The 21,204-nt window shown below is 42.8% G+C and overlaps 1 protein-coding gene and 1 pseudogene across 8 annotated transcripts in view; both read left to right on the top strand.

Moving 5' to 3' along the window:
• The window catches only part of MTUS2 (microtubule associated scaffold protein 2), a 594,294-nt gene that overhangs the window by 513,402 nt on the left and 59,688 nt on the right, over window positions 1-21,204 (top strand). For 7 of the 8 annotated variants that reach the window (XM_027590976.2, XM_027590979.2, XM_027590973.2 and 4 more), the window contains one exon: window positions 19,555-19,621. In XM_027590976.2, coding sequence (XP_027446777.1) covers window positions 19,555-19,621 — 67 coding nt within the window. Of the gene's footprint in view, window positions 1-8,361; window positions 8,499-19,554; window positions 19,622-21,204 lie in introns of those variants that run through there. The other variant, XM_027590980.1, reaches the window with a different exon arrangement.
• Window positions 17,358-17,457, top strand: LOC113921165 (annotated as a pseudogene).

Genomic DNA, 21,204 nt, shown 5'->3' with positions numbered 1-21,204 from the left:
CATTTAACAGATGGGACAACTATGTAATTGCCTTGATTCGAAATGCTACAAAGGAAGAATAGAGGTTTCTCTAAGAACCTTAACCTGGTCGAGAGCTGGGACACCAGTCTTTTTTTTGGGGGGGGGGGCAGACACCAGTCTTAACCAAAGGTAAGAAGCCATATGCTAAAATCAGTGACACATTACTCCCCTTCCTGCAGTGGTCCCAGTCTGTTCTTGGGGAGATTGCTGCTTCCCCACAGTAGAATAAGGAGGATTAGGGCACTGGAATGGATACTAGATCGGTCACAGATACCACTCCAGTGTCCGTATTCCTTCATCCTTTTTTTTATAATGGCAGCTACATTGTTGGTTCAGCTCTATGTCCACTAGGATCAACCTTCTCATCTACTATGGGTCAGATAAACAGATGCATGTTGGGGCTTTGCCAACTACTTCCCATCTCTGTATCTGATTCTACCCATCAGTTATCCAATCATGTCCAACCTAGTAAAGATCCAGCTAGTAAAGATCATTTTGAATTTCACTGCTCTTAAGACTTGTCACTTCTTCTGGATATAATGCAGAAACTTAAGGAGGATGCCTCTCTTGTAGTCAACCTGCTCACTGACTTAACAGAAAAAAACAATAAGGTTACTGCCAAAAACGAATAGACTGGGAAAAAAGATTGTCCTACATAAGTAGCAACCTTCCTACTTGGGTATTAGTGGGAAATGCCATTTTTATGGCTCTCTTTTTACAGGTCTCTAGGAACAGAACAGCATATATGTCATTTGTCTCTTTTTTATTATTATTCCTTTAATAGTCTAAATCCTGGGTATTACATCAAAGGTGCTTCAGAGCATCTATTGTCTATATGCAGATGATCGTAACCCCCTATCATTTCCAGTTCAAGATTTCTGTTTTGTATTTTCCCTTTTCAGCCCAGTCTCATCGCATTAAATCTCTAGATGGATTGTGTTTGGTAAGAGCTACGCATATTTTCCTGGCGATCCCCTTTGCTATAATCCAGTGTGAGAGCTCCAGCTTGTATTTTAGATGCATGGGAAAAGGAGGGGCATAGACAGTGGAACCAAAATAAACAGATGGTTGCCCTGACAATCTGTAAGAGGCTCTTTCATGAGCATTTTTCATGGTTCTCTTTTGAAATAAACAGTGAGACAGTGATATAGTTTTTATCTCATCGACCTCCTGCAAATGGCCCCATGGCTTACAAACTGCACAAAATACCAAAACGCCTCTGCCAGGAAGTCACATTTATCTGGTTTGACTCCTTCGAGGTCCCATCCCACATCACCCAGGGAATGTCTCTGGGACCTCTTGTCCGGGAAGATTGCTAGTGTTGTGGGTGTGAACGCAAGTGAGGCACAGTAAGGGGGCCATGATATTTGGGGGAAGGATTATCACATGAAGCAGAATGTCATTAGCAAGAGCAAGTATACAGAATGACATGATGTCACAGACAGGGAGAAAATTCCCTCTAAATGGGAGGATCAGGCAGAGGAAAGGAGGTGGCCAGACCAGGACAGGGGAGTCAAATCTGAGCAGGAGACTTGAGTCTGACAGGGGTGATTGTGGGTGGGAGATGGGTAAGGAAGTCCAACTTTAAGGAGCACAAACAAAAATAATAAAATTGAACATTTAACACTGACTTATGCACATGGTTTCTGCTATGTCAGTTTAAAGTTATTTGCGCCTTGGTTTGTAAATGTATGTTAAAAAAAAAAAAAACAAACTACAGTAGAGGCTCTTGTTCCAAGTTCTGAAAATATTTATTTCATAAATGTGTTTGAATTTCCTTTTATATTTCATATGCTCAGATCCCTTATCTAGATTAAAACATAACACAAACTGGCAATTGTGTAGGGCTTGCAGATAAAAAATTGCATTGCACTCAACAAGTGCAATGCAATGAGTAAAACACAGTGGGCTGAGGACATAAACTTTGGAGTCAGATCTGGGTTGAAGACCCCACTCTATCATTTCGTAGCTTTATGTTCACCTGACAGGTTAGGTTGTGCAATCTTTGAGCCTCCGTTTTCTTGTCTGCAAAATGCAGATGGTAATAGGGCTTATCTCACATTGTTTTTTGAGGGTTACAGGAGCGGAGGAATGCAAGCCCTAAGCACAGTGCCTGGCATCTGTTAATGATCAGTGAAGATTCATTATTAGTAAAAAAAAAAAAAAAAAGAGAGGAAAAAAATTTTAAAGTCAAACTTTAAAAGCTATAAAAATGAGTGAAAAACAAACATTTTCCCAGTTTTTATAGGGCTTTGTATAGTATATAGTAACAATATTTTTCAAAAGTTTTCAAATTTATTTTTCATTTTAAGGGTAGTGTATGATTGTTATAAAAATTGAAACAATACACTTAGATAAAAAATCTTGAGTTAAAAATAAAAAATAAAAATAAATAAAATTTAAAAATTAGCTTTGCTCCAAAACATAGAGCATTTATAAGGTTTTCTCTGAAGATATATACCAACAGACCTTCTAACTTTTCTAAATGCTCCTTCCTGTTCCAGTGCAAGAAAATATGCAAAGACGTAAAACCATCTCAAACTTTTTAAAATATTGAGAACCAAAATGTCCCAGATTTCATCAGCCTATGAGGTCACAGCTTCCTTTTATGCCAAATTATAGTAGTCTAAACTTCCATTCTGTATGCCTTCAAGAAGTTCAGTCTTTTTTTCAGATACTCAAGCACTTTGGAGACTCCTTAGAAAATTTTATGGTGGAGGGTACCTCCCTCCCTACCCCTGGGCTTGCCACCACGTGATACGTCCAGTTTATCTCCCTCAAAGTGAGTTTCACTGAGTGTTTTCCACTTCTAAAGGTCCCAAGGGAAAGAGCTGTTATTTCCTGGCCCCAGCCCAGGGCCCCATCCTGATTTCTTCAATGACCTCTTCTAAGGACGTTTTGTCTGTAGGAGGGATCACTTCCTGCAAGAGAAATCTCACTCCTACCAGGTAGCCCTCAAAAGGCAACAAACAAATCCAGGCCCTGGATTTTGGTATCTAATTCTCATTCCCAACTAGAAGGAACCAGGGCTCATGGAAGAGATGGCTGGTCCCAGATCTGAAGCAGGAAGTATCCAAGATGAGCCTAGGATACAGAAGTCAAGGAAGGTAGAGTTATGTCAAAAGAGCACAGGGGCCAACAAGAAGGTGCTCTCATTGACCAGGGATGAAATAAACTGAGCATCTAAAAAGGATAATAAATGCAATTGACTAAGACACATTGTGTGTATTAACACAAAACCATGTTTATAATGATATTTTGAAAAAGTGAGAGAAAGCAAACAACCTCATGGGATACCATTGCAACAGCAAGTCTTCCTTCAGAAAACTGGCACTTGAAAGGATTAAGCATTGATCCCATCTTTCCTGTAATAAACTGTATTGCAGGGAGCTGAAGTCACCCTAGTCGATAATGAAAAATTTTTTCTTTTTTTTTTTAAAGATTTTATTTATTTATTTGAGAGAGAGAATGAGATAGAGAGAGAGCATGAGGGGGGGAGGGTCAGAGGGAGAAGCAAACTCCCCGCTGAGCAGGGAGCCCGATGTGGGACTTGATCCCGGGACTCCAGGATCATGACCTGAGCCGAAGGCAGTCGCTTAACCAACTGAGCCACCCAGGCGCCCCTGAAAAATTTTTTCTTATGTAAGAATTCCAGCGAATAAATGCAGAAGAATGACGGAATCAGAACATCCTGTTGTAAGTCCCAGTGAAATAATTGCTTCAGGTAATAATCATTAACAGATGAAACCCTCAGAGGCAAGGTTGATGGGGAACTTTACAGAGGAGGTGAGGCTATTACATCTGATACACTGTAGCTTCACTAAAAATGGGCCGGCCAGACATTGTGTGCTTCCCGATGGGATGTAATAGCACAACATCACAGCTGAGGTATTGTTGCCCAAGTAAATTAAACCTGAATCTCATCCAGCCGCATTTCATTTCATCTCATCCAGAACATTTCATTTCAGGGATGTAGGAACAAGTGAAATGGCATTACAAAGGAAGCAAAGAGGCAAAACCAGAATGTGGGACATTCTACAAGCCAGCCAACCCAGTTTCTGAGCAAGTCAATGGCTGGGGGGAGAAAGGGAGGGCAGGGGTGGGCACTGAGGTTGACAAATGAGGTCTAAGAGACAACACCAAATGTAGTATGTGGACCTAGTTCGAGTCCTGACTCAAGAAAACCAACTGTAAAATAATTTGAGAAACCGGGAAAATTTTGTTACAAAGTAGTCATTAGATGCCAAGGGTATATTGTCAGTTTGTTTGGTGTTTTAATGGCATTGTGATTATATAAAAATGTTCATAATTTTTAGCAATGCATAATAAAGTGTGTAGGGTTTTGCTTCAAAATATTGGAGTTGAGGGGGGTGGGAGGGATGGGGTGGCTGGGTGATGGACCCTGGGGAGGGTACGTGTTGTGGTGAGCGCTGTGTATTGTATAAGACTGATGACTCACAGGCCAGTACCCCTGAAACAAATGATACAGTATATGTTAATTAAAAATAATAATAAAAATAAATAAATCTCTTAAAAAATGTTTAAAAAATACTTTAACAAAGAAAATCAAAGGGACACATGAAAATAAAGTGATAAAATCTCCATAATTGCTGAACCTGGGTGATGGATGCATTAAAAAAAAAAAAGGAAAAAAGGGGCATAGAGGAAATGTGCCAAAATCTTGACCACCGTTGAAACTAGAAATGGGTATATGAAGGTCCTTTGTATTTATCCCTCTATTTTTGAGGAGGTTTCAAGCTTTTTAACTTGTAAGGAAAGAGACATGGCACCACTCTAGGACATGGGTGCGTCTCTCAAAATCTGGGTTATTTGCATTGAGATCTTACCACGTGTGCGACCTCAGCAACACCGCATAGGGTGGGCTGGGCTACCCCCAGTCCTGTGCCCTTGCAGCCTTCTGCACGAGAAGGGAAGCTGGAGGGCACTTGATGTAATGAGCCCTGGGTGTTATATGCAACTGATGATCACTAAATTCTACCTCTGAAACGAATAAAAAAAATTCAGGCAGCTTGACAGAAATAACTTAAAAAGCCCTAGGATACCAACAGGCAAAGACTACAGATAGATAATTCACAAAAGAGAAAATGCAGATTGCTAATAAACAAGTAACTCTCCCAAAGAAATGCAAATTAAAAGGTAGAGTGGTTTTAAATATCTCCTATTAGTAAATATTAAAAATAATAAGCTGTTGGGGTGCCTGGGTGGCTCAGATGGTTAAGTGTCTGCCTTCGGCTCAGGTCATGATCCCGGGGTCCTGGGATCGAGCCCCACATCGGGCTCCTGCCTCAGCGAGGAGCCTGCTTCTCCCTCTGCCTCTCTCCCTGCTCAAGCTTTCTCTCTCTGTATCTCTGTGTCTCGAATGAATAAATAAAATCTTTTAAAAAAATAATAATAAGCTGTTGAATAAAAAAAAAGGGAGGGGGGATCTGATCCTGACTTTCTTGCACAGCCTCCTGAATCCCACCCTACTCTCCCGTGGGCCACTGGGTGCACAAGCACGCCCGTGCATCATCCAAGAACAAGAAGTAATTTTCTAGTACGGTGCAATCTACATTCTAATTGAGAAAGAAAGTTTCCTAAGGTGCAGAAAGACAACTGTGCCAAAGAAATCATGCTTTACGTTACTGTGGGGAGAAGTACATTAAGGGCGGCTCTTCTTAGCACCTCCCCCATCTTGCTGGCTCCTTCTACAGCAGGGCTTTGCTCTACCTTGTCTTGATCAGATAGATACCTTTTGTGCAAGGACTGTCTCCAGTTAGAATGCAAGCCAACAGTTTTTGGTTTTTGTTTTTAAATTTATAATTGTGGTTAAAATACACATGACATAAAATTTACCATTTAACCTTTTAAGTGGACATGAGTTCAGGGGCATTCCATACATTCGCATTATGTGTAACCAATCTCTAGGATTCTCTCTTTTTTTTTAAGATTTTATTTATTTATTTGTCAGAGAAAGAGCATTCAAGAGAGGGAACACAAGCAGGGGGAGTGGGAGAGGGAGAAGCAGGCTTCCCCACAGAGCAGGGAGCCTGATGCAAGTCGCGATCCCAGGCACTGGGCTCATGACCTGAGCCGAAAGTAGACATCCCTCTAGGATTCTTTTTATCTTCCAAATACACCCCTGGTTCCTAGCAACCACAATTCTACTTTCTGTCTGCATGGATTTGACTGCTCTGGGTACCTCCTGTAAGTGGAATCATATAGTCTCTTTGTCTTTTTGTGACTGGCTTACTTCACTTAATGTCCCCAAGTTTCATCCATGCAGAAGCACATGTCAGAACGTCCCCCCTTTTTAAGGCTGACTAATATTCCACTGTGTGGCTAGACTACGTCTTGTCCATTCATCAGTCAGTGGACACTTGGGTTGTTCCCACCTTTGGGCTCCTGTGAACATGGGTGCACCAAGGCACTGCTTCTTGCAATATAAAGGTCTTCTCCCAAGGTTTCAAAAGTCCCAGGAACAGCTCTTGGGCCAGGTTTCAGCTCGAGGTGGCGTGAGCTTCTGTCCCGCTGAGACATGTGCCCAGGCTCCCCGCTACCGAGAGCAAGCCTATATGAGAAGGAGGTAGCCATGTGCCTCTAACATGACCAAGCCTGGGCTGTGTTCCCTCAGGACACTTTATTTTCAAACAATAAAAAATTAATAAATTAATTGTTTTTAATCCCACATGCTGGCAAGAGGGTAAAAAAAAAAGTCAAAATTTCTCCCTTACTCCTATTTCCCATTCCCCAAGGGTAGGATGTTCTTATATGAACAGTGTGCATTTTCCCAGAAGCTTTCTTCTGGACATATACAAATGTGTCTATGTGTGTAGTTTGGCTTTGTGTTTTCTAAAAGTTTATCTCCTCACTCAACAATGTTTCCATACGGTGGAAAGGTGTTGGATACCTAGGATGTTTCCCATTTTTATGCTGTTACAAATAGTGCTAAATGGAATATCCTTATGCATATACCCTTGCATATTTACATGAGTATTATTGTAGGATAGATGTACATTTAAAATTTTGATAGGAATTTAATTTAAATACATACAATTTGGGTAGGTGCAGCCATGTTAAAGAATTGTGCTAAGTTACCTGTTAGGTATTTGTTTGGTTTTTGAATGTAGTTGATAAGTAAGTGTTTACCAGTTAGCTTTGAATAAAGATTTGAGCTTATTTTTTCAAGTTTAGGGCACACACATTTCAGGCTGTTTGTATTTGATCACCAAATACCCTTGTCCTCTCTCCAAGCAAATTGAAATAGCCTGTGCTCCTTAATTAAAACCTCCTTAGAAGATCTCAATTTAGTAAAATTATCTAATTTTTACAACTATTGTCTGCTTACAGTCTTAGGCAAATTTAGTGGGCAAAGATGTAATTGTGTATTTCTGCAGGTGTACATTGCAGGATTTACTCCTTTGAGTTACCAGGAAATATAAAGTTAACCTCGCAAACACCTGCCTCTTTTTTTATTTTTAAATACATCTCTTTGGGGGGGGGGGGAAACTTTTGCCTCCATCCCCTTCTCTTTCTGATTTTTAACTGTTTGAAAAATTACTAATTGCCTAGAAAGATCAAGTCCTCTAAGGCTTTTATGCAAATACGCCCAGGAGAAAGATCTACCCCAAACCCCAATTTTAATTGCTTAAGCCACTTGGTTTGTGCCTGTCAGCCTAGGCAAGCGATTCCACAATCACATCTCAATTACAAAGATACCATCGAATAGGGCAAATTTGTTCATGGCACACCAATTTGAAAATGAGCCATTGGTGGTCCCCAGCAGCAACCAGTACCCAGGGGAGGAGTTACATGGAGGAGAGACCATACACTTCACGCCTGTAGATATTTGTACTTCTCAGGAACGTAGAGAGCCGGTCTTTGAGCAGAGCCAAGTCCCTCGGGCCCCTGCCGTAGGGCTCAGCCCAGAGTACCCCTGGAAGCCCAGGCTCTTCTTTTGTGTTTCCTGCGTCCTCCCCAGGCGTGCCTGCGGCGTGCAGAGGCGCATCCGCACTCGAGGAGGGTGGGAGCGGCCGCGGCTCCCGGGCTGGGCGGCTGCTGGCCTCCTAGGGAGCTGGCACTGGGCAATGCTCGATTGTTATGCGACTATTGATTTGCCTCTCTCTGAGGATTCCCGTGGCAAAGTGACCCTCCCTGCCGCCTGTCTGTCCCTCCCTCCCTGGCTCCCGCCCTGCCCCTCCCCGCAGCAGGATCCTAACGCGGCCGCGCGGCGCTCCTCCTCCCGGTCCTCCGGCTCCGGATTCCTGAAGTTATTAGGAGAAATAAGGTAGCCGAGGGGACCACATGGAAGTTGTGACAGCTCCCGGCGGCGCACCCCTCTCGCCTGAGCCATTACCTCGCCTTAGGAATTACCCGCTGACACGTTGAATGAAGGAGGGCCCCTTGCCAGCCAGCCTGCCGGGATGGGCCACTGCTGCTGCAAGCCTTATAACTGCCTTCAGTGCCTGGACAAGACGGTACTTTGCCTTCCCTACCCCCCTCTCTCCCCCCGACCCTCCTTTGAAAGAGCAGAGAGGAAGCCTGAGCCAGCCACCTCTGTCTCTCTCCCCTCGCATGTGTGTGCGCTTTGTTGGCGAGCCCGAGGCTGTCCTTAACTGGTTCCAGTGTGCTGAAGTGTGAGTGCCGTTCGCAGAAACATTTGGTCTCACCTACTCTGCAGTGCCTTACATAATTCTCTATTCCTACAGTCTCAAATGCAGCTGTTGCATTTTCCGGAAACAGCAGGGCTCCGCTCAAACATCCTGAAATCCAGACTGCCAAGAAATCCTTGCAATATTCCTAATGCATTGTAATGTACCTGCGAAACCTAAGGCGTTCCGGTTGGGAATTTCGATTAGCTAGACATGCTTCTCTTGGCCAACTGCTAACTTTGAAAGTTTCCCACTTTTTTATAAACAGCATCCATCCTTGTAATTTATATTCTTAGGGCAGAGAAGAAAGCACCAGTACTGTTGTCCCCGCTGTACTTCTTTGCATCACATAGGGGTGACTAACGTAGAGGTGAAACCTGAAGCGGCCCCAGAGTCAGAGGGTGTGTTCAAGTCTTCACTGGAAGGAAATTTCACAGCCAGGGACCTGAGAATAGAGCAGGAGCAAGTGAGAACTGTATGACAATTCCAACACAAAGCCTTTCTTTGCTTTTGACATTTGCCTGTGAGTTTACAGAGAGGTTGGGAGATGCTCTTAATTCCACTACTAGAAGTATGTTGGCAAGAAATCTTGTCTCTGTGATGTTTTTTTTCTCACATACATTTGGATTTCTCCAAGATGCATGAAATGGGACTTAATAAAGGGTTGAAATTGCCTCTTCTCTACCCACATGGGCATCAGCTCTATAGATAGCTTGAGGTATAGTGTGTGACCAGGTAAAGGAAAATAAATAAATAGCTTGATATGAAACTCATTACAAGGAGGTCACTTGGGAACATCTTCGTTATCAGTTCTGTTTATGAACTTTGACCTAGGAAAATTACACTGATATTTTAAAAGTTACCGGGTACTTTTTTTCCTATAGGAGTAACTATTTTAATGGGTTTTGCTTTTACTACCATGAGTATGACCTAAAATATTTATATACACATTTATGAGCTTTTAACAAATAGAAATAAAAGACATTTGCCCTCAATTACCTGCAAATTCAATATTGAAGCGATTAAGCCCTTTTTCAAGAGAAGTGGTCAGAAAAAGGTATTGAAGGAAGCTTTGTCACGGTAGTTGTAATAAAAGGGAAGGGTTTACTGCATGTCCAACAATAGTATAATGTTCATATGCTTAAGTCATGGTACAAAAATTTTAGAAATAGAAGCTGTAATCCGCAGGACTTCTTGAGAAAATATAAAGTGAACCCATCCTCCTTTTTTGTTTCAAATCAAATTCTTAAAAATAATCATCTCTGTGGCATTCTTTAATTGGAAGATTTGGGAAGACAATTAAATAGTATGTCTTCTCATCCAGCAGTGTGACGTTTAAGTAACTTTTAAATGTTTTAACTTTGAAACTTCAAACTTAATACCAATTATTCTTTGCTGATGAAAACTTAAAAACTGCATCTATCAACTTTCTCATTATGTGTACACCACGTGTCTTGACTTTCCTTTGCCATAGTTCAGAGCAGTATCCCCAGGGGAGGTTTTGAAACTATATATTCATAGGTGCTCATTTTAGGAATTGAGGATTTTCTTTTTTAAAATTAAAAAAGTCATTGCTTTATTTAGTCAACTGCTTTTAAGGATACCTTCACAGGCAGCACGCCAAAATCATTTGTCCGTTCAGCGGTTACCTATTGGGCCAGGCGTTGCATGCTGAGAGTATTATGGGATCCACTCCAGTCTCCAGCTTCTTTGAATCCCAAGGTAAAATCCATCAGTCTGTTAATTTGCTTTAACGGTCCCAGCATCAACATTTCAAAGAGGCCTGATGAAATTATTGATAAATCTTGCTTCTTTTAGACCAGCCTAATAAACCTTAACAAAGAAGAAGAAAGAAAGAAACATTTCCTCAGAACTTTATATGGGTACAAAATAAAAGACTTAATTTTGGGAACTCACTTTTGAAATGTGAAACATTTTTAATTATTAGTGCAGATTAGAGGTGTTCTGAAAAGAGTCATAGGGCAATTAAAGATATTTTAAGTAATAGTTTCAGAGATGGGGCTAAGAAATATAAACCCAAAGATGCTTATTTAGCATTCATTTACTGGGAGAAACTATAGAATCTTGCATGAAGTATAAAATAAATACAAATGTGTTAAATGAACAAATGGTTTTTTAAAGCTGATTGTGCTTTATGTATCTTTAGCTTTTCAAAAAATCTATTCATTGACAATATTTCTTGCTTGGCTTACAGTATTTACAAGATTTATTGCCCAGTTATTATGGGGGCTATCAAAGAATTCTCAGAAGGGCACAACCTGCCCTGTGGAGTTTACCAGTTCTTCGGTGGGTTGTATTTCCATCTTTCCCAGAGAAATTACAAGCTGGGTAGGCAACAGTAACACATGTGGAGCAATTAACACATCAATACAAGACTGGAGTATAATGAAGTGAAAGTCATGTGGTATTGACCATACCTGTTTCTGGAATCTAGTGAAAGGAGAAATCCATGCTGGAATCTTGGGCAAGGTTTCTTGGAAAAAATGGAGCATGAATTGCACTTTGAGGAATGGGGTAGAGTTTTAATGAACTGTGTGAGGAACAGGAATGGAATTCTAAGCAAGGAGTGCATAAGTAAAGGTACTTTAGCCCGGTTTGATGAAAGATGAGAATAAACACAGCGGGAAACCCAAGCACATAGGGAGTGTGGGGAAACATTTTCCAGGCTGAAAGCCAGACCCAAGTTTTTTAACTTGAGTTATAAGTAGTAGAAATCCATCTTGGGATTTTGAACAGAGAGGTAATCTGTAGAAAGACTCACTCTGTGGGTATTTTGAAAAGGAAGGTGTGATCAGGGAAGGCCATGGGACACCCAGATGGATTTCAAAGTCTTTTCCACCTGTGGACTCAGCTGGTTCAGGACCAAGCCAGCACCTCTGCACACACGGAAACTCCTTACCCGTAGCCTTCCAGGGCTGATCATTCTTAGGGGCACTGAGTTATGGAGAGAAACAAACTCAGTGCAAACTAGAGTGCCAACTTGTTTTTTAACAATAAGAAATGTCACTGACAAACAAATACATGATAACAAGCCTGAGAAACATGTATTTCTTTTTAGAGTCAAAAGTCCAGCTTCGTAAGAAGCTTTGATGAGAATGGAATCTGAGCCAGCAAGTTATGGTCTTTAGGCATTCAGTGTCTTCAGAGCTTACGTGTCCATGTCCCATCACCCCTCCAGCCGAAAATGTACTTGAAAAGGCTACATGATTGTCACCTGTCTTGGTGACTGCTTCTTCTAAGCTCCTTTTGCTCCCTCTACTACAAGTCGCCTTGTCTTGCTGGCTTAGGTACTGTCCTATCCCCTTGGCGGTTACTTTGCATATCTCCACCCTAACCTTATATGTGTTGATTATAATTGCAAAGGCTGATCTTATTTACCTTTTCTCTAAATTGTTGGTAGGGGTTGGGGTTTGGAGAAGACACCTCACTGTTCTTCACAGGCATCTGGTACCTGACAGTAATAAGTTTGGGAAGGTGATAAGATAAAATCCAGGAAGGTCAAGAAACTTCTGTAGTGATACATAAATGGATTAAAAATCATGGCACTGGCTAATTTTCCTTTCTTCTGCTTACTCTGAGATCCAGAATTTCCCAGCATTACTTCTTTGGATTCACATTCCTTCACCTTGGGCCCCATAAGACTGTCCTTTCTAGTTGTCGATTAGTAATCCAGGTGGGGTATGGCATTGCCTTATTAAGTCAGCGCCTTAGGAAGCTAGATGTTTTATAATCACCGATACAGAGGAAAAAGGCTAGGGTAATGCACCGTAAGTTGAGTCTTTCTGATTTCTTTTAAAACAAGATGTGGTTTTGCTCATTTTTCACACAAGTAGACACTGACATGTAATTAAGAATATTAAATGTGAGTGATACTTTCCCTTGACCAGTCTATATTAAATTTTGTTGCAGAGTAGAAAAGCAGATAGAAAAATACAGTGCCCTGTGTTAATTATATGTGAAAGAAATAATACTTATTGACCAAGTCAAAGCAGGCCTTCAGAACTGCCTTAAAGCCATAATAACTGAAATGAAAAACAAAAGGTCAGTCCACCTCCCAAAGGAATTTTCCACAGAGCTGTATTATGAATCTGGCCAATCTTCCCAGTATTAATACTGAAAATGATTGCAGCATTCACCAAAGGTGTTATGAAAACAACACTGAAGACTTATATGTTCTGTTGATGTCATCTTGTGGCTGGTTCATTTTGAAATACAAGAGAAAATATTTCCCTATTAAAACAAAGTTCTGCCATGTAGAATTAAACCCTAACCTGAACTCATGGAGGCATGGGTGAAAAGCAATATTGTTTCTGGGAAGGATGAAAAACTCCTTAACCTCTTTATAATTTCGTGTGTATGTACATCATTTTGCATTTCAGAAATTCACAATAAAAAGGATCTGGAAGTTTCTTCAAATAGCAGAATTCTATAGATTTCTTATTTAATTCCCTGTATGGTTCTTCTGTTTGGCCCGTGAAAGGGTGGCCCAGCTTGTATAGTTGAATTGGTTTTATCGGCATTGACTCCAGGGCAGGCTAAAAAGATACGAGAAATGAGAAATTAGTTGGTAGTCTGTGGGCTTACATGTATATATTTTTTAATTTGTGTTTGTGTGTGTGTGTGTGTGTGTGTGTGTGTGTGTCTGTGTGTATCCCTCTTTTTAAAAGAAAAATCTGGTGGGGAAGAGACAGCTGATCAAAACACTCAGAACTGCAGTGAGTTTTAGGACATTGCCATCAGTCCCCTTGTAGCTGATCAGGAACTCCGTCAGGGAGCATCACAGACCAGAGGCAGGACATTGCCATCGGTCCCCTTGTAGCTGATCAGGAACTCCGTCAGGGAGCATCACAGACCAGAGGCAGGAAGAAGGCGAGAAGAAGAGAAGGACCCGTATAACAGGGGTGACACAGGTGACACAGAAAAATAGCCTCCGGTGCTGTTTTGTGTCACAGTCCTCCTGGCTTTTGCCTGGGGGGCTCCCACATTCCTCCTGTGTGTTCATCCTCCAGGCTCAGGAATTCTCTGGAGACAGCCCCGCCTGCTTGAGTTCTATCGCATTGTTTTATAATTGCATCTTCACTTTACTGACTCTTTGGGAGACTCTTCAACTCCTTGAAGGCAGAAATATCCTGCCTGGTATGTCTGCCTGGTACATAGTAGGCACTGAATAAATCCGTGCTGTTTTGTATGAATTCCCTATTCCTGGATTGACTAGTTGGGGTGAAGGCACCTCAGATTCCCCCAACACTCAGCTTTAATAAGAAGCAGAATGTTCTGTTGGTTTCTGATTCAAGGAGGAGCTTGCTTAGGTGGCAGGCGCCCAAGTGTAGAATTGCCTGGGCAATGCTAGCAAGGAGTAGCATTTTCACTTCCTCTTACCACCAAGTTCACATGGGTAGCATCAGCCTCTTGAACAGATAACCCCCATTGACCAAGCACATTAAAATAACAGAGAGTGGCAGGCTGGCTTGGGGCTTGGCCACACATCCAGTTAACTTGAAGCTAGTGGACTGATTAGCAGGTTGTATGCTTTGCCAGCCTTGTGTCTCTAGGAAAGATTAAAGGCAGCATTCCCCCCAGAGTCTGGGGGCACCTTTAGCACGGAGATCCATATGGAGAAGAAATGTAGGCTTTGCTGTCGCAGACTTGCGGTGCTATGTTCGGGGCTAGAGGTAGAAGGGGAGAGCTGGATGTTTTATGGGGCTCATCTCAGATTCCATCTGTGAATACAGCGAACCACACTAAAGAGAAGAGAGAACTCAGTGTGCGAAAGAGAGGTACGTGACCAAATAAAAAAGGTGGCTAAGAAGACACAGCTGTTGGTATGGGGCTTAGATGAATGTTCCCCAAGGGTCCATTTCCAGTTAAGCCTGTCATAGAGTAAACAGTAATTGTAGAGGAATGGCCTTTTGGACTTGGCGATTTCTGGACTGTGTCACCGGGATAGTTTGGATGGTTAATACTGAGTTCTATTTTTAGGCCTTTGGAGTGAAAGCAGGAGCTCATGTGCTTGGCACCAGTTAGGAATTTTCCACTCATTCCCCATGTAGGGAAGCACTGATCTCACACTGGGCCGTCGGAGGAGGCCTTGCTCATATTTCAGTCATCCCACCATGTCATCACGCTGCACTGGCTTAGGTTGGGGAGCTAAGGGGAGCAGTGGCATGAGATCCTTTCAAAGGGAGTCTTTGGGGCGGTCTTCCTCCTGGGTATTCAACAGAACCTATGGACCTTGCAAGATCACTGCAGGACTCTGTTGAGCCATGATGGATGGAAGGTAACTTAGAGTCAGGTGGAGAGAATGGAAGGTTTCTTGAGGTTCCCTTCTTGCCTTAAGGAAGGGAGTTCCTATAATCCTCATTGTTGACTCACTCCATTGCAGGGCAGCACTACGTCATTCTGCAGGAAACAAAAAGTAACTTCACTGATGCAGAAAATTCATAAATTAGAAGAGTTGGTATCATTTCAAAAACAAGCACTTAAGAAGGAAATATTGTCGCCAGTCCGCACAGTCTGGCCTGAGCGAGCGGCGCTGGGCTGAGCCTGCATCTTCAGGAGGAATGTATTAGCAGGCCACCAGAAGGGGTTAGGGACAGCTGATGGGGAAAGCTGAACGGCTACCCTATCAGAAGTTACAGCCCCTGGTAGGCTATACGAGACAGGTCCTTGCATGCGACCGACAAATCAATACCATGGAGACGTGTTGGTAGTTCCAGTGGTAGGATGAGGTGTGAATACAACCAAGGAATTTTTTTTTTTTTTTTTGAAAAAGTAGTCAGGAGGTGACACTGACTCTCTCAAACTTAGGTATGAAAACTCTGTGCTCATATCCCATCTGAGGATCCATGCAACTTGGATCTTGATGCTGTGTCTCTATAAGCATGGGTAGGAGGGGGCGCTCTCCGTGTGTTCGTGCTTGGCCAAGGGTGTGGACTCTGGCTTCGCCGTTTCCTAGCCAGTCGTGCAGGGGCTGGTTGTTGAGCCGTGGAGCCCCAGTTGCATCCTCCACACAGGGAACTAGAACCCAGGACCCACTTGACAGCATTTGGAGGACTAAGTGAAATGAAGGGCTTACCCATCCCCGTGCCTGGCATAGGTAAAGTGTTTGGAAAGTTTCACACTAATATTAGTGCAGTAATTAGCCAGACCTTACCAGAGTTTAGTTGTTCTCCTTGACATTTACGTCTTCAGGTTTGTTGCTAATCTTTGGCAGCTGATCGATCCTTACTTAGTATGCTATTTGATGACCATAGTTTGAAACTGGTTGGTATTACAGGCTATGCTTGCAAAAGGTTGGTGATGCGGGTGGGCTTGGGTTATCTTCCTTCAGTCTTCCCAAAATGGAGAGGGTGCAGGATCTATAGTCTCACCTGTCCCCTGCCTATTTCTTGCTTCTTATATTCCCTCAGTGTGTTTTTCCTCAAGCAAAGATGGGTGGAGCAGGCCTGGCTGTCAGTACCAGCATTAGCTTTTCACCAAAGTGATTCAAGTCTGAAGGTCACCCACAATCCCTACCACCATCAGCACCGTCTCCAGCCGAGGCCTGTCCTCCTTACTGGACCTCTAAGTCACTCCTTCCCCAAATGTCTTATTCTCCTGTGGCTGGAAAGTGTAGACAGATCTCTTGTAATTTGGGAGCTCGCTGGGCAGGACACTGTTAACATCCACCCAGGGCTTCCTTCCCTGGCGGGGACTGTGGGGTGGGGGGCGGGCTGCGACTGTTGGGAGCTGGGGGAAGTGTTGGCTCGCACTAGAGCATTAGAAATTAGAGTTGGTTTGTTGTATTTTAAGTTCTGGTTGTTCACTGCCTAACCTCATCTAAGTCTTTGCATCTTTCGGCACTCTCACTGTGAATACTTCAGCAATGCTATTTGGGGACTGATAAGTGCAGTACAGTTAACCCTTGAAGAACGCAGGGATCAGGGGCACCGACCCCCTGCACGGCCAAAAATCTGTGTATAACTTTTGACCCTCCAAAAACTTAACAAGTAATACCCTGTCGACCGGAAGCCTTACCTATAACAGTTGATTAAGACATATTTTGTATGTTTTATGTATTAGATACGATATTCTAACAATAAACTAGGGAAAAGAAAATATTAGTTAAAAAATCACAAGGAAGGGGCGCCTGGGTGGCTCAGTTGGTTGAGTGTCCGACTCTTGATTTCCGCTCAGGTTGTGATCTCAGGGTCGTGAGGGCTCTGCACTCAGCAGGGAGTCTGCTTGAGGATTCTCTCCCCCTCCCTGTGCCCTTCCGCCCCCCCTCACATGAGTATATGCATGCTCTCTCTCTCTCTCTCAAATAAATAAATAAATCTTTTTTTAAAAGGTCAAAAATAAATAAATTAAAATAAATTAAAAATCACAAGGAAGAGAAAATACATGTACAGTACTGTACTGTATTTATCAGAAAAAATTCAAGTGGAAAAGGGGACCCACGCAGTTTAAACCCATGTTGTTCAAGGGTCAGCTTTATTTCTGTTCTCTGGCTGTGCTTAGGAACTGAGGATTAAAAATTATTTTTTTTTTAAGATTTTATTTTTTTAAGTAATCTCTATACCCAACATGGGGCTCGAACTCACAACCCCAAGATCAAGAGTTGCATCCTCTACCGACTGAGCCATCTAGGCATCCCCAAAAATTATTCTTGGTGCTAGAAACAAGTTAATTTTTTCACTAGTTCAAGATTATTTCAGGTACAGAGAAGATTAGCATGGCCTCTGAGCAAGGATGACATGCAAATCAGTACGCATTCCATATTTGAATATATATATTATTTCAGGGTAAATACTGAAATTTACCCTCTCTGGAATACCAGATTTTCTTAATTTGTAGTAACAAGTTGAAAGTCAGCCGGCCACATTATGCTGTGTTAGAACAAACATGGAAAATCCCTGTGTTCTGTCTGATTGAACTCTTTCCCTGTTAACCAGACTTCAAACTTAGAATAGAATCAGGGCAGAGCCAAGTAGGTTTTTGTTTTGTTTTGTTTTGTTTTGTTTTGTTTTTATTTGCGAGCGAGAGCATGAGTTGGGGGAGGAGCAAAAGGGAGGGGGACAAGCAGACTCTGCACTGAGCGTAGAGCCCCACGCAGGGCTTGATCCCAGGACCCTAAGATCATGACCTAAGCCGAAATCAAGAGTCAGATGCTTAACCAACTGAGCCACCCAGGCGCCCCAAGAAGGTATTTTAGAAAGCAAAACAAAACAAAAAAACAGAGCATAAGAATATGCCAATTCTAAACACATTTAGATCCTTAATATGGAGAAGCCCCTAGTATCTGTAGGATGTTATCCAGTTGCAAATGAAATGAAAGGAAAGCAACAGAGTTATAATAACAACTAACATTTATATTAGAGCTTGCTAAGTGTCAGGCAACCTTCTAACTACTTTGCATATATTAATTACTTCAACCCTCATAATGACCCTGTGCAGTGGGCATGACACAGAGGCAGCATCGCTTAGTGATTAGGAAAATATCTACTCTCAGGTGTGATTGCTAGCCTTCAAGTTCAGGAAAGGCAAAGATACTGTGGGCTGGGATGGAAAGAGTGAGGCTTCATGAATAAAATGGGGATCCTCTCTCCCTCAAAGGATATATTATTGCTACATTATTCTTTAAAAAAAAACATGAGCTAAGAAGCATTGATGTCTGTGACTAAAATAGCTCTCATTTTATTATGCAAATAGAGTTTTACTTAGGTATTATGAAATTATGACATTGCATGGCAAACACCCTTTGGATGACCTGGGACCATCCGTCCCCTCAACCCAAAGTAGCACACGTGTAACCCAGATGTACACATAGTAGCCAAAGACACAAGATTGTACCAGCTGCTGATTTACATTGGATATGGGTTCCTTGGAGGTGCTGCAATCGGAGTCAAAGGAGGTTAAGAAAGAAAGAACAGTCACAAGACCCTGATGATATTCATGCTAGATATCTGGTACACATTTTAGCTTCAGGTCCCTTTTGAGAAATGTTTGCTCTGGGAGTACATTCTATAGAAGGAAGAGACTTTCTGTGAAGGCCTACATTTTTGGTATCTCTAACGTGAAGAGGATTTATATAGCGCACCTTCCCTCGTTATTATTAGTAACAGTGAAAGCATAACTCATGTCACTATTTCTGGTGACTCCATAACCCAGATTACAAATTCAGCATATCTTCAGGTACTCCTGTTTTATGTCAGGGAAGACATATGATCTGAAAACAACTTAGCAGTCATTTAATTACAAATGGCTGTTCTTTGCACTGAAAAACATTTCAAGTGGGACTTTTGTTCCTTCTAGTGATGCAGACAGTGCACAAAAGACTTGGAAACTTTAAATTTTGGTGTTGGTCTTCTTACAAAGAAAAATGTTTCACGTTGTTTTCTATGCAGTATTTATTAGGTAGCCAACCATGGATGTATGGACAAAAGTGTTAAGTGTAAGGGGACAGTTGGAAAAATAAGTACTTGCCCCTCGGAGAAATATGGCATGGATGTCTTCATGGTCAAAAATCTCCTACTAGCGGTAATGATTAACAGCGTATAACAATACCTACCAGGGGATTACTGTGCAGGGCATAGGCACGCAAGGAAGTATTGTAGGACGATGTATACCAGAGAACAATACAGAGAAAAGCACAACGAGGGGTATTATTATTACATTGCAAGCTTTGCAATTTGAATGTGATATAAATGAATGAGTCAGACTCTGCTTTGTGATTTTTCTCTATGCTTATATAAGGAAAAAATTATCTCCTTAAGGGCTAGACTTATAAATATTTGCTTAATGTGATTCATTAATTAAACATGTGAAAGTGCTTATCTAGCATAAAACTAGGGGACTCTCAGTATCTGTTTTGTTTTTGCAGAATGAAAGTGCCCTTGTGAAAGAAAAAGAGCTGTCAATCGAACTTGCAAACATCAGGGATGAAGTTGGTAAGTAGGGCATTGACAATGAGGAACATAAAGACTGTCTTTTCCTGATACCTATGAATGTGTGTAACAAAAGCAGTTATGCCTCGTGTAATCAGCCAGGGCAAGGCTGCCTGGAAAATAAAGTGTCTTCCCCAGCACAGTGGTGGGTGGTTGAAGCCTTGTAGGGAGCCATAATTTTTACATCTCTGTTGTTAGAAAGCTTCATAACATCACGGTGGAACTAATCTGGCCTCGATTCTGTTCTTCGCAGATGGCAGCACACACATCCGTCTGCGTGGTGTGCTGTGACCAGCACCCCTCTGCCTAGGTACCCCCAGGGCAGGCAGAGCTCCAAAGGAAGCAGGGTGCTGCAGGGTGCTCTCTGCAATCCATCTCTGCACATATTCCAAGGCTTCCTGCTGCCGTGTACCTTGCCATGAAACACTCTGATATAGAATGAGATCAGAAACATAAGCCTGGATGGATTAAGCATGCTAGGGTTATGTCAAAACTCCTAGTCTTTGGCTGGCTTATGGTATAGCTCACTCTGAACCATAAGAGACCTTGCAGAAGATACGATGATCCCCAGACCGGGTGTGTCTGAGAGACGGATGGGCTTTCACGTCTAAGCCAAAGATCAGACAAAGTATTTTCCATGTTCCAATTTCTTTTTTTTTTTTAAGATTGTATTTCTTTATTTGACAGTGAGAGAGAGCACAAGTAGGCAGAGAGGCAGGCAGAGGGAGAGGGAGAAGCACACTCCCCACTGAGCAGGGAGCCTAATGCGGGGCTCGATCCCAGGACCCTGGGATCATGACCTGAGCCGAAGGCAGACGCTCAACCGACTGAGCCACCCAGGCGCCCCTCCGTGTTCCAATTTCTCGATCCCATTTGTCTCTTGGGGTTCTGTTCCTCTGTTTCCCCAGGAATCAGTCCGCAAAGGTGAAATTAGCATGGCCTTTTCCCGTTGGCCTGCTCTCTTCTCTTTACAGAGAGCACTTCACCTCCATCCCGTGTGGCCCTGCAGGCAGCCCGCCAAGTGCAGGTGTGGCTCCCTTCACAAGTGAAGGGCCTTGAACAGTCCCAGCCATCCTTGGCAGGTGGCACTGCACCTTTTCCTTCAGGCCAGCCATGCAAATAGGCCTTGAATCTGAAGACCAGACTTCCCTGGGGAACGTGGGCCCGAGGATGTACAGTGGACCCCATAATGATTTCTGAACGTCGTTTCCCCTCCTCCCCTCCCCTCTATTTTTCCCCTTTTTAAAAACTGAGGTTTCTTTCTTCACTGTGAGTTTTGTGACTTCTTTTGTCATTGAGGTGGGTCAACAGTGGGCTTTTCTCCCCTCTAAGGAGAGCAGGCCCCTGTGGGAAAGCCGTAAAGAACCGTTCCTCCTTCCCAGCCTTGCCTGTGTGTGACCCTGAGCAGCGAGATTGCCCCAGCTGCAGGGGCCCCTGCCCCTGGCCATCCCCTGACGAGGGGCCCCAGTGCCTGAGCCCAGATATAGGTTTTCTGAGGGAGGCCTGCCAGGAACAGCAATGGTGGAGTTTCTGAGACGGGCTCCCGGGAAGCCGAGGGCCACGAGTGGGCGTGTTTCTCAAAATGG

Source organism: Zalophus californianus, chromosome 3, assembly GCF_009762305.2.
Source record: "Zalophus californianus isolate mZalCal1 chromosome 3, mZalCal1.pri.v2, whole genome shotgun sequence".
Classification (NCBI taxonomy): Eukaryota; Metazoa; Chordata; class Mammalia; order Carnivora; family Otariidae; genus Zalophus; species Zalophus californianus.
This window is presented reverse-complemented; position numbering and strand designations above follow the sequence as displayed.